The 13,914-nt window shown below is 44.2% G+C and overlaps 1 protein-coding gene across 1 annotated transcript in view; it reads right to left on the minus strand.

Moving 5' to 3' along the window:
* Pkd1l1 (polycystin 1 like 1, transient receptor potential channel interacting) overlaps positions 1–13,914 on the minus strand; it is a 185,013-nt gene that overhangs the window by 43,703 nt on the left and 127,396 nt on the right. Inside the window, exons 37-40 of the mRNA XM_045141375.1 lie at positions 13,552–13,636; positions 13,005–13,175; positions 11,640–11,758; positions 5,410–5,520 (exon numbers count right to left, since the gene is read on the minus strand). Coding sequence (XP_044997310.1) covers positions 5,410–5,520; positions 11,640–11,758; positions 13,005–13,175; positions 13,552–13,636 — 486 coding nt within the window. The remainder of the gene's footprint in view (positions 1–5,409; positions 5,521–11,639; positions 11,759–13,004; positions 13,176–13,551; positions 13,637–13,914) is intronic.

A 13,914-nucleotide genomic window follows, 5' to 3' on the forward strand; every position in this document is an offset into this window, starting at 1 on the left:
CTCAGTGGCAGAGAAGAGAGAACAGGGAAAAAAGACCTGCTCATGTGCTCAGTCACTCAACAAACATGGCTCTTCTAGATCCTTGCTCTCGCGTGGGGAATCAAGCACAAATAATACACACACACACACACACACACACATATGCATACACATGCACACACACACACATCCTCTGACAAAAGTAGTGTTGTGTGTGTATATGTATTTACACATGTGTATGCAGATACATGCACCCCAGGAGCACAAGTGCAGAGCCCAGAGGAATATGTCAGGTGTCTTCCTCTATCACTTTCAAACTTAAGTTTCCTCAGACAGAATCTTGTTAGAGTGGCTGGCCATGGAGTCCCAGAAATCCTCTTGTTTCTGTCCCACTCAGCACTGGGATTACAGCTGTGCATGTGTGATCATGCATGCCTTTTTAAAAATACATGTCCTAGGGATCAAACTTGGGTCATCATGCTGACATGGCAAGGACCCTTCTGAGTCATCTCCCAAGCCTACAACTCACACATTTTTGACTTTACAGTGGCTTAAGAGTTCACCTCTCATCCATTCTGTTTTTCACTTCCAGTCCAGCATTGAATAGATTCCAAGAGATGTTCAATTCCTTATTATGACTAAGTAGGCTTTGTCTTAGCTGAGGGAGCCCACCTGCAGGCAGATGTAAGTGTTCTGAGCATGCTCAAGATGAGCTGAGGGTGAACTAGAATGTTGGGAAGTCAGGTGGATTGTAAGAAGTAGATCTTTTTTGTTTGTTTTTCAAGGTAGGGTCTCGCTCTATCCCAGGCTGACCTAGAATTTACTATGTAGTCTCAGGATGGCCTTGAACTCATGGCAATCCTCCTACCTCTGCCTCTTGAGTGCTGGGATTAAAGGTGTGCATCACCACACTAGAAGTGGATTTTTGACTTGTGACCCTTTCAATTTATAATGGGTTTATCAGGAAAAAAACCCATAGCAAGTCAAGAAACACAATGATAAATATGAATGAGAAGAAAGGAGAAATGACAGACAGGGAGTGGTGGGTGAGGGATAGAGATATCAAATATGTTCAGGGGGCATGGAACATAGTAATAATATGTGCTGTGTCAGCAAAGCCAGGAAGGCCATGAGGGAGAAGCCCCATGGCCACGAAGGGAGCATACCAGGTGGGGTGCTGGCCAAGGTGCCCAGGAATCACAAAGTGTGGAGGTCAATGTGGCTTTGCAGCATACAGAGAAAGAAGAGACAGGGAAAATGGGGACCCACCGGTCAAAACTCAGCACTGTCTGGACTGACTGCCAGTCAGGTATGGTGTGCCACCTGCCTTCTGGTAGCTGTGAATGCTGAATGAGATCAGGTAGCACTAGCTCTGGTACATTGTAAAGAGATACCTGGTGTGGCAATTTGATTTAGGTGTCCTCCATAAACTTTAAGTGGTCTGGATGCTAGGTTCCCAGCTGATAGAGATTTTGGGAATTGGCGCCTCCAGGAGGTGGCATATTGTTGGGGGCAAGCTTATGGGTATTCAGCCAGTTTCCTTTTGCCAATTTTTGGCACACTCCTGTGTTGCTATTGTCTACATTATGTGCTCTGTCGTCGTTTTCCCTGCCATTGTGGAGCTTCCCCTTGAGCCTGTAAGCCAAAATAAATGTCTTTTTCCCCCAAGCTGCTCTTTGTTGGGTGATTTCTGCCACAAATGAGAACCTGACTGCAATACCCAGGATAGAACTTGGGGCTTTGCACATGCTTTACAAGGACCAAATCCCCAGTTCTCATTGTTACTAGATATCTACTCCACTTTTCCACCATAGAACCAATTACAGATGGCATTGAAATGACTCCAGACTGACAAAATGTAATTTTGCCAGCTTTCTCACAGAGCTCCAAATTGGCCAATGCAAAATTGACAGCTGTGGAGTCAGAGGAAAGGGAGGCAAAATGTTCCCTACAAGAAGGCAAAGTGCCTCTCACCAGCATGAAAGAGTCGCGTGTGGCCTCCCATGAAGGATGAATATAGGTAAGGGGTTTGCTTGGAGCATGCCCACAGCAGAGAGATATGGGTCTGAGTGACTTTTCCCAAGAAAAGGGGAGATCAAAATATTTCTCAAGGAAAGTAAGTTTTCTGGAAAAACAAGTCATCCAAACACACACAATTTCAACTGTTCTATGAGCCAAATCCAGACCACTCCAAAGAGTGGGCTGAAGACCCGTTCTTCAAATGGTGTTTTTGATGAACTTGGTAACAAAGTGGAACAGCGGAGAGTAGGACACCTGAGCCAGTGCACACTGGGCAGACAGACAATTGCAGGTACTTCTTCCCAACTCCATGTTTGGGGCATCACCTTCATAGTGTGAGGTGAGCTTTGGCAGAAGCATTTATACCAGAAAGCCTGGCAGAAGGAAGCTTCTGTGTCAGTTCTATATGTGGCAGAGATCTGTTCTCTGGTTATGGCACAGAGCAGGCATTCCTTTAGCAAGTAAGAGCAGGTTTTGGACACAATTCAAGAAAAGTATTTTAATTCCTTACAGTCATGCTAGGAAGTAGAAAATTTAAACAGAAAGAAATTAAGAAGAAGAAGGAGGAGGAGGAGGAGGAGGAGGAGAAGGAGAAGGAGGAGAAGGAGAAGGAGAAGGAGAAGGAGAAGAAGAAAGCTGGGCATGGTGGCACACACCTTTAATCCCAGCACTCGGGAGGCAGAGGTAGGAGGATTGCCATGAGTTCGAGCCCATCCTGAGACTCCATAGTGAATTCCAGGTCAGCCTGGGCTAGAATGAGACCCTACCTCGAAAAATCAGAAGACCAAAAAAAAAAAAAGAAAAAAAAAGAAAAAATTAAGGACAAAGAAAAACCATCAACACACAGGCCAACAGAGAGAAGCAAATAGGCTTCACCTAGCAATTTATACATACTCTAAATGTGTTCAAATATTTCCATAGCACATGGAAACAAAAGTCTTGTGAGCTATTTGTTTATCTGATTGGTTGTAGTTCCTTTTTCTTGCACAGAGCTGAACTCCTGCCCATCCAAGCATTTGATTTTCACTGGTTTTGCAATTTCGGAGCCTAATCTGTACAGGCCTCTTGTGTGGGAGCTTCCAATGCTTACTGGCTCTGAAACTTTGGTCAAGCTTTGCAGCAAACTCTGAGGGTGTGAGATGGCTGCAAAAACATCCAGAATGTGGGATGGAGAAACAGTGGTACCAGGAGTGTGGCTCAGAGCTGAGATGTCCTGAACACAAAGGAATCTCTCTCCTGTTCATTGCTGGCACACTGAAGGCAAGGTAGTGAACAAAAGGATCCAAGAATGCTCTGGTCTTGTCTGTACTAATTACAGCAATTATCTAAAATGGCCTCAAGAACCAGCTTAGCAAGGAAAACGATAAAATCAGTAGTTCCTTCCCTGTCTGGCTCTTGGGTACAGGGCCTCAGTCAGCTACTGGTGCTTTACTTGGTGGTTAATCTTTGTTTGGTTGACTCAGAACTTAATGAAGACTTTCTTGCTTGTAGAAGCACTTCAAATACAGACTAATTGCAAGAGAATCCTTCACCACTCTAACTTTTTGTTGAGACAGAAATCCAGCAGCCTACCACCCTCACCTTACAGAGGAAGATGCTGCAGCCCAGAGCCCTTATAAGGAATGGCAGTCACCAGAGCCCAGCCCTGGATTCCATCCACTCCACTTCCACCCTGGCATGGCCCTCTCTCTGTCTGGAATGCTGCACATAACAGATCCTTACCTGCTGACTTGTTTAGGATTAGGTACTGGGGGTGGGGTGAGGCAGACAAGGTTCACCTTCAACATTCTGTCTTACACATAAATATATCCCTGCCTGTGGCCAGGGCAGCCTGAGGAAGAGAAGGTTGGTATTCTTGTAGGAAATGTGAGGCCTTTTCAAGCCCACCTGGGTCAACATCTGAGAAGTTATCTAAGTACATGAGGCCCTTGTGTATGTGGAGATCTCACAAACATTATCCCAGCTGTAATATTGATGATTTGAATATGAAGAACAATATGAGAAACATGTCAAATAATGCTGATGTATGAAATGAAAGATTTTGTTTAAAAAATGAACTGGTCAGTAGTTTGTTGTGTTTTGATGTCCATTTCTGGAGAAATTGCCCCACACTGTTCTTTTGGTCTGCTCACTCTGCCACCTACTGGCATAACCAGTGTATCTGCTAGATGTAAAATACCAAAAGTCACAACAAGCTTTTGAAAAATGGGATAATGTATAGTTCGCTTTGTCACTGGAGCTGCTCAATAATTAGAAGTCCGTTATTATTGAACTCAAACTTCCAGGTTTGGGTGACTTGCAGAACAAAAGGTAGGGTGGGAGAAATACTTTGGTCAGTAAAGAACTTGCCTTGCATGCCTGGGGACCAGTTTGAGTTTAAACCCCAGAGCCACCTAAAATATTCTCTACAGAAAGAGAAAGTAAACACAAAGAATTACTTTACTTCCTGTCGCAAGAACCTAAACAGTTCAATTCATACCGTGAAAGTCACAGCTCATGCTGCCTTGAAATAATGGTCAGGTGCCCGGGTTTGGCACATGAAATGAAGTCTGGTCAGGGCTTCACTAACAGCTCTCAGCGGCAAAGAAATTCTAGGTTGAGTTTGTAGGTTGGTTTCACTGGGCAATGCCAGCTGCCATCAGTGTTCCTTCTACCTGGGAGTATCATGAAAACTTCTCTGCTGTGGCTTTTTCATTTGTTAGGGGTTTACTGATGATGAAAGCCTACTGACTTGTTTTTTTTTTTTTTTCAAAGTAGGGTCTCACTGTAGCCCAGGCTGACCTGGAATTCACTAGGTAATCTCAGGGTGGCCTGGAGCTCAGGCGATCCTCCTACCTCTGCCTCCCAAGTGCTGAGATTAAAGGCGTGCTGCCACCACACCCAGCATGCCTGCTGACTTTAAAAGTAGGAAAGAAAGGAATGTGTTAGACGTGGGAGACAACATTGTGTATGTGTGTGTGGGGGGTGTCTTACAGTTTGAAATTGGGTGTCATATATTATGAATTGCAATCATAACTTTTGGTTAAAGAACTGTGATGCTCCCGTTTGGACCCAGAATTCTTTGCACGATTGACCCATGATGGATGAGACTTTAGGCACTTTCTTGAAGTCTGTGAATGAAGGCTTCCTGATAACATGGGTGAATAATGTGCAGTGAGAGAGTTAGCATTTCTCAGATTTCACATGTGAGATGGGATAAAGCCCCTTCTCTGGGCCTCAGGCACACATGGGCAGAATGGATTGAAGGAGCAGACTGACCCATACAGTCAGCAGGGTGCCCTGTGTGTACTAGAAGACAAAGGTGCGAGGAGGCTTGTCCACAGTAACCAAGTAAAGCACTTCCCCTCTGGAATGCTGAGTGTGGGGCTCCCTGTAGGATGGCAGTGACCACACACTTCCCAAACCGCCTACCTTGTAAATTCCTTCCGGATAGCTTGATTGAGAGAACATTCATCTGAGGAGAATTTCCCATGCGTCATAAACAAGAGCAGCAGCAGCATGAGCATGCTCCCAGCCGTGTCTCTGTGAAGAGAGCCCAGAGTCAGCATGCATGGAGGCCCGGGTCTACACACCCGTGCCCCTCGCTTCTCATGGAATGGAGCTTTGCCATCCCCAAGACTCAATATTTATCTAAAGCACAAGACTTAAAATTTGCTTTTCTTCCTTTTTTTTCTGTGGTATTATCAACATCCATTTTCCCAGCATTGTTTTGAAAAGGCTTATCCCTTCTCTGTTGAATTGTCGTTGTACTTTAGTCAATGAGTCTGTTTGTGTGGGTCTGGTTCTGGTTCTCTTTTTCACTTCCACCATCAATTGTCACCAAACGCCACACAGCAGTTTCTGTACTACTTAGAGTTTCATTGCATCAGTCCTCCAACTTTGTTCTTTTCCAAAACTGCAATAGCTCTGCTAGTTCCTGACTTCCACATACATGGTAGAATCACTTGTCAATATCTGCTCTGAAAAGCTTATGGGATTTTGGCTGTGATTGCATTAAGTCTACAGACCAAGTGGAATTAATCAACACACTATTATCTCTCCCTCAATATATACTTACTTAGACCTTTCTTTAGTTTTTCAGTATTATTTTATGGGTTTAAAAATTATTTATTTATTTATTCATTTATGAGAGAGAGGGAGAGGGAGAGGGAGAGGGAGAGGGAGAGGGAGAGGGAGAGGAAGAGGGAGAGAATAAGCACACCAGGGCCTCCAGCCACTACAAACGAACTCCAGATGCATGCACCACCTTGTGCATCTGGCTTACGTGGGTCCTGGGGAATCAAACCAAGGCCCTTTGGCTTTGCAGGCAAATGCCTTAACCACTAAGCCATCTCTCCAGCCCTATTTCATGGGTTTTAGTGTACATCTCTGGCATATTTTCATGTTTTATTTGAATACTTCATTTCTTTGATGCTACAGTAAATGGCATTGCTTTTATCTGACATTTTTATTGGGAATTTTGAAACATGGATGTACTGTAGTTTGATAATAATCCCCTCTTATATTTCGTTTTTGTCCTCCTCCTTCACCCCCATTCAACTGAACTCTCTCTTCTTTCCAAGTAGTTCCCCTTCTGTGTTGATGTCTCATTCTTTTTTTTTTTTTCTTTTTCCTTTTTTCATCATTTATGTCAACTTGTTGATGGGCTCAATATTGTGCATGTCTTGTGGAGGTAGTGACCTCCACTGTGAGGTCATGAACCCACCAGTCACTTCATGTCTACACAACAGTGTCCCAGAGTACTCATTCCTACTCTGTCTCTTACATCCCTTCTGCCTTCTCTCCCATGATGTTTCCTGAGCCCTGAAGGATGTGATAAAGATGTCACACTTGGCACTGAGTTCTCAATAGCCTCTTATTTCAGCATCTCAGTGAGTTCAGAGTCTCCGCAGTATACACAGAGAATCAGAAAGACATATTTCAAAAACCTAGATTAAAGCCAGGCGTGGTGGGGCACTAGGGAGGCAGAGGTAGGAGGATCGCTGTGAGTGCGAGGCCACCCTAAGACTCCATAGTGAATTCCAGGTCAGCCTGGGCTAGAGTGAGACCCTACCTCATAAAACAAACAAACAAACAAAAAAACAAAAAAAAAAAAACTAGATTCCACCAAATAAAATATACAAGAAATGGATAGATTTCTTGAAACATATGATCTACTAAAGCTAGACCCAAAAGAGAGTGATAATCTAATTAGACTAGAGCACCTAATGAGATTTAACGCAATGATTAAAAATCTCCCAACCAATAAAAGTCCAGGCCCAGATGGGATCACTGGAATCACTGCTAATTCTAACAAGCCAGTATATAGAAGAACTGAAATTATTGATTCTCAAGTTATTTCATAAAATTGAAAAAGGGTATGCTTCCTGAGTTCATCTTTAAAACCAGCATTATGGGCTGGAGAGATGGCATAGCGGTTAAGCGCTTGCCTGTGAAGCCTAAGGACCCGGGTTCGAGGCTCGGTTCCCCAGGTCCCACGTTAGCCAGATGCACAAGGGGGCGCACGCGTCTGGAGTTCATTTTCAGAGGCTGGAAGCCCTGGCGCGCCCATTCTCTCTCTCTCCCTCTATCTGTTTTTCTCTCCGTGTCTGTCACTCTCAAGTAAATAAATTAAAAATTAAAAAAAAAAACAAAAAAAACCCCAGCATTATAATTATACCAAAACTAGACAGATATGCAGCAAACAAGAAAGAAAAATATAGACCAATATCACTCATGAACCTGTAGATGCAAGTATTCTCAAAAAAAATTTTTTACAAGTCAAATTAAAGAATGCATCATATTGTTTCAGGCACAAAGTCCCATTCAGCAGCTGGATTTGATCACAGATCTGTTGGGCACACCATCACTGGAAGCAATGAGGATGGCTTGTGAAGGCACTAAGGCACACATACTCAGGGGTCCTCATAAACAGCCATTTCTCCCTGTACTCTACACCCTGTCTAGTCAAGCTACACACGAAGCTGTTCATCTACTTTGCAGGATGTTGGTCTTTGACCCATCAAAAAGAATATCCACTAAGGATGCCTTAGCCCACCCCTACCTGGATGAAGGGCGACTAAGGTACCACACGTGTATGTGCAAGTGCTGCTTTTCCACCTTGCCTGGAAGAGTCTACACCAGTGACTTTGAGCCTGTCACCAATCCCAAATTCGATGACACTTTCCAGAAGAATCTCAGTTCTTTCCGACAGGTTAAAGAGATTATTCACCAGTTCATTTTGGAACAGCAGAAAGGAAACAGAGTGCTTCTCTGCATCAACCCTCAGTCTGCTGCTTTTAAGAGCTTTATTAGTTCCACTATTGCTCAGCCGTCTGAGATGCCCCCGTTTCCTCTGGTGTGGGAGTGACAGTGGAAGACTGTACTACTGAAGATGTAATGTAGTTTTCCACTGGAGTCTGGGATTTACAATTCTGGAGGTTAATCATTCTTTTACTGTAATTTTACTAATGAAGTTTTAAATTAACAACCACTACCTGTATGATATGAATAATATTTAGAAATGTTACTAGACTTTTTTTTTTTAATTTATTTATTTGAGAGTGACAGACACAGAGAGAAAGACAGATAGAGGGAGAGAGAGAATGGGCGCGCCAGGGCTTCCAGCCTCTGCAAACGAACTCCAGACGCGTGCGCCCCCTTGTGCATCTGGCTAACGTGGGACCTGGAGAACCGAGCCTCGAACCGGGGTCCTTAGGCTTCACAGGCAAGCGCTTAACCGCTAAGCCATCTCTCCAGCCCTGTTACTAGACTTTTAATCTTGTAAAGTGGTTGTGCTTTTAGAAGAAAAAAATTATTTTACCCAGAGTTGCACATGTTTTATGAATTTAGTGCAGCTGTTATGGCTCACCTCAGAACAAAAGAGAATTGAACCAAATTTGGGGGTTTGGGGATTATGTTTTGATTTTTCTTTTTTCTTTTTTTTTTTTTTTTTTTTTGGTTTTTCAAGGTAGGGTCTCACTCTGGCTCAGGCTGACCTGGAATTCACTATGTAGTCTCAGGGTGGCCTCGAACTCTCGGTGATCCTCCTACCTCTGCCTCCCGAGTGCTGGGATTAAAGGCATGCACCACCACGCCCGGCTGATTTTTCTTTTTTAATGAAGTGAGATTGTTCATGTACACACACACACACACACACACACACACACACACAGAGGACAGTCATACATTTTGATATTTGAGCCATTCCTAAAGATTTGGGGTTTTCTAAAACTAAAGAATCTAAAAAGCTTGCCTGTGACCAATCATGGAGCCACGTGAGCTGCACGGGGAAGGGGTGGGAGGCGGGGCATGCCACCTAATGATCAAGCCCTATAATTAGCTTCTCATTAGAGCCATGACGGTGACGTGTGCTATCTAAAATCCAATGTTGTGGGTAGAGAGAATGAGTTTGTGACTAGGAGAGACTAAACTTCTGTTTTCCTTACCCGGCATAAATATAAATATAAATATAAATATAAATATAAATATAAATATAAATATAAATATAAATATTTAATCTATTTTTATTAGAAGTTTTTCTGCTCTTTCTTACATTAAAAAAAAATCCAAGCCAAAAAAAAAAAGAATGCATCAAAGATATCCACCTCAATCAAGTAGGTTTCATTGCAGGGACAGAGGGATGGTTTGAGATACAGAAATCAATAAATACATAAATAGACTTAAGGACAGAAATCAGATGATCATTTCACTAGATGCAGAAAAGGTTTATAACAAAATACAATATCCCTTCCTGCTAAAAACAGTGGAGAAATTAGGGATGGGGGGGGATCATATTTCAATCTAATAAAGCCTATATACAACAAACCTAAAACATCATACTAAGTGGGGGAAAACATGGGTTGGTCCTACTAAATGCTGGAAGAAGACGGGGTGTCCACTCTCCTCACTGCTATTTTACACTGTTCCTGCAGTCTTCCCTAGAGAAATAAGAAAAAGAAATCAAAGGGAACAAATTGGAAAGGAAGAAGTCAAAGAAAGCTTATTTGCAGATGAAGTGATTCTGTATTTAAGAAACTCTAAATTCCCCACCTTCTTCCCCAGAATGAAGCTGTGTTCTGTGGAGCTGGTCTTGTTTCTGGATGTTTCTCTGGTGTCCTCCGTGGTTCCCAGAATGAAGCTGTGTTCTTGGGAGCTGGTCTTTGTCTCTGGATGTTTCTCTGGTGTCTTCCTTGGTTTCCCAGTATGAAGCTTTGTTCTGGGGAGCTGGCTTCCTCAGTAAGTTTAATTGTCCTATGCTCTGGACCTTGTGCTTACCTGTGAGCTGGGTGTGCAAACTATCCCCAGAGGTGTATGACTCAGCAGAAGCTCTGGGTTCTCCTGTTCTCAGGGGTGCCACATCCTACCAGTATTTTCATGTCCTTGCCCTGCAGAGATGTGCTGCTAGAGGTCTCTGGGGCCACAGTAGTTTGCCTGCACCTGGGATTTGAAGGTGTATGCGTGTGTGTGTGTGGGGGGGGGATATATCCTTTAGTTCTGCTGTGAGTGTTTTCTGTGAGTTTTGCTTTTGCTACCATAATTTCTCCTCTTTTATGAGGAGATTGAACAAGATTAAAAATCATTGCCAGTATTCCATCATCCCAGAATTCCTTCCTCACCCACTTAAATTTTTTTTCATTTTTTATTTTAGAGAGAGTGTGAGAGGGAGAGAGAATTGGTGTGCCAAGGCCTCAGCCACTGTAATTGAACTCCAGATGCTTGCACCACCTAGTGGGCATGTTGGACCTTGTGCTTGTCTCACCTTTTGTGCATCTGGCTCATGTGGGATCTGGAGAGTTGAACATGGGTCCTTAGGCTTCACAGGCAAGTACCTAAACTGATAAACCATCTCTCCAGCCCACTCACCCACTTTTAAATATCACATCCCAACACAAGTACAGCTCTTCAATTTGGAAAAAGATTTGCATATTTAAGGGAGACCTAAGCATGCTCTAGATTGTAAAGAAGGGATTTTTAAGAATAACTAGAGGTGCCATTGCAAACTTTAGTAATATGGTTGTAAAGAAAACACCTGAAACTTCTTAACCCTTGACAAACTACATCCTAAACCTGGATCTAGAATTCACAATCTCAAGGAATGTTTTGGCTAGACTTCACAGAAGGCTTATAGGAGCTGTCACCCAGTGCCCACCTTTGACAGGAAGAAATATGGCTAAAGTCTAGTTTGGATAAGTCCTGCCACCACTATGATATTCTCTAAGTTTTACCTAAAAAATTTGAACAGATTTTGTATTGAGCACCATAATGTCTGTGCAAACTGTAATGTTACTTTAAAATACTTGTCCCTGGGTCAAATGAAGAGGAGTTGTATTTGCCACTGTCTCCCCATAGCCCCATGTGCCCCACCGGAGAAGCAGAGCCCCGGGTCTTGTGCAGGGAGATATGTGGCTGGATGACATGCAGTACATGTGAGTCTACCTGTGGGTGGAGATGCTGAGGCACAGCAGCTGGGCTCAACCACTCACCCTGGGCAAGCTATAAAAAAGTCTCCTCCCCTAGTACGGTTCCCCTCTCCCTTGCACTGGGGTCCAGGTGAAGATGTGGGAAAGGATTTTTCACCCTTGCAGACAGATCTTGCTACTGTTCCCTGTGAAAGGGGCATTGGTCCAGAACAAGCCTGTTGCCCCTAGGCCTGCACCTACCTCAGGGCTGCCTGCTTGTGGCTCTCTGTCCTCAGTCTCTCCCTGGTTACTCTGAGCTGAGCTGCGGATGGTGCCTGAGCCCAGTGCTGGGGGCACTCTTGCTGTCGAGCAGATAAAACCTGCGAGGGAAGAGAGGGCTGTGACCCTGGGGCTGGCAGTGGAGGACCAAGAACCATCGTCACTCTGCTTTGCTTGGCATTTGGGAATAATGTGGGACTTTGCACAGATAATATTTGCTGTGTTGCTGGGGAGGCAATGGGAGATAGGGGTAGGTCCATTTAAAAATTGTTCATGTTCCAGCCAATCTCTTTTGGCAGGGAATACAACTGGGCCACTACAAAGAACCACAGCAGGTGAGTGGCACGTTCACCACTGTCCACTCACAGGAGCAATAAGAACTGGTATTTGCACAGTAGTTCCTGTTACAGACCTTCAATGACTTGAAAAGTCATTTTAAAGTAGTCTTGGGATGAAATTACCTCTTTTTTCTTTTTAAATAAAAGCATTATTGCCTTCATACTGTATTTATTTATGGGCAGGGCATAACAGTAGCCAGGAAAAGGGACCCTAGGAAAGTATTCATTCCTTTATTTCTTACTCACTCCAGGAGCTGCCCCTGGGCAGGCTCAGGGAACTCTGAGAGAGCACACCTAATCTTTCCTCCAAGGCTGGTGGGCTTCTAAGAAATACAGAGCAAGTACAAGTGCTACAAACTGAACTTGGGGATTGGAGTTTGGGGTTCAAATACACCTAGACCTCAGGAACCTGGGCTGAGGCTGGGTGTGAGGGAAGCTCAGCGGATGGGGCATAGTAACTAAGATGTGTGGAGATTCCAGCCTGGCCCTCAAGGTCAGGGCTGAATTCATCAAAGGCTTGGATGCTTGGATGAGACTGGCTAGACAAGGACCAAGCTGCTGCTGGGCCTACCACAGGTTCCCATGTGACAGAAGAAGAAGGAGCAAGAAAGACCCTGCAGGTGTGTGGGGAGTAGAAAAGCAGCATTCCTGAACCACTAAGGCATGAACCAGACCCAGGTTTGGGTCCCGAGCCTCCTACCTGCTGTGTGAAAGGGACAGAGGGAAGCAGAGGGAAGGAGGGAGCCAGTGGTCTCCAAGATCAACATCACTGCTAGCTATACATTTCTTGTTTGCCTCTAGATCTCACTGCCTTAAGACTGATTTCACTGGAATTGGGTTGAAAGTAAAAAATGAAATTTTGATGCCTCAGTATTACAGATGTTCATGCAAAGAAACACAAGGAATTAAAGTATAAACTAAGATGCTCCAAATTGCAGCCAGTTTTGACATCAAGGTCTGAATTCCAACCTGCAAGCCAGGACAGCTCATGGCACCATGGCCTCATCACCTTTTCAGCCTCTCCAGCTCTGGCAGTCTTGAGGCAGCTGGGAAAAAGGCAAACATGGGTTCCAAAGCACTCTTCCAAACCCAGAGTTTTGGTCGCATCACATAAGGATTCAGTAAAAAACTGGTCATCATCTTTTCTTTTCCAAGCAAAGTGCAGTGCCACGGCACAGATCTGGAGGGAGATGGCATACACAGGTAATGTGGAAGCATGTCTGTGCCCGTTCCATGCACAGCCATCTTCCTGGCTCACACCTACTACCCTCAAGGCCCACCACCCAGTTACCAGATATGGCCCCACCCAAGAGATCCTGGTCCTCTAAGCTCAGATTCCTCAATTGAAAATGGGAGGTAACATTGATTCATTCATCATGGGAATTTTTAATGAGAATTTTGAATAACTGCCCCATATGGGGCTTATCCCAGGGCCTGGCTCCCAGTTCCTTATCACATCTCAGATTGAAATATAATGAGAAGGAACACGCTACCAAGGTACTGTCCTCCCAGGTGCCCTGATATTGAAGAAAGCTCAGTTGCTGAGGGTTTCTTACCATGAGTGGCTGGGTGACAAACACACAGCAGATCAAGGAGAGAGACAGCAGGTACAGCCACCACATACACTGTGCTGGGACAAACCTGCTCAGAAGACAGGGGTCAGCCAGCTCAGTCATGGAAACAAAGATCTCACAAAGATGAAGACCCAAAGGAGCCAGATGTGGTGGCACACGCCTTTAATCCCAGCACATGAGAGGCAGAGGTAGGAGGATCACTGTGAGTTTGAGGCCACCTTTAGACTACATAGTGAATTCTAGGTCAGTCTGGACTACAGTGAGACCGTACCTCAAAAAAAAAAAAAAAAAAAAGATGAAGACTCATCCAGAGGGTGTCAGTGTCCTTGCCCTTGAGAGACGTCC

Source organism: Jaculus jaculus, unplaced genomic scaffold, assembly GCF_020740685.1.
Source record: "Jaculus jaculus isolate mJacJac1 unplaced genomic scaffold, mJacJac1.mat.Y.cur u25, whole genome shotgun sequence".
Taxonomy (NCBI): Eukaryota; Metazoa; Chordata; class Mammalia; order Rodentia; family Dipodidae; genus Jaculus; species Jaculus jaculus.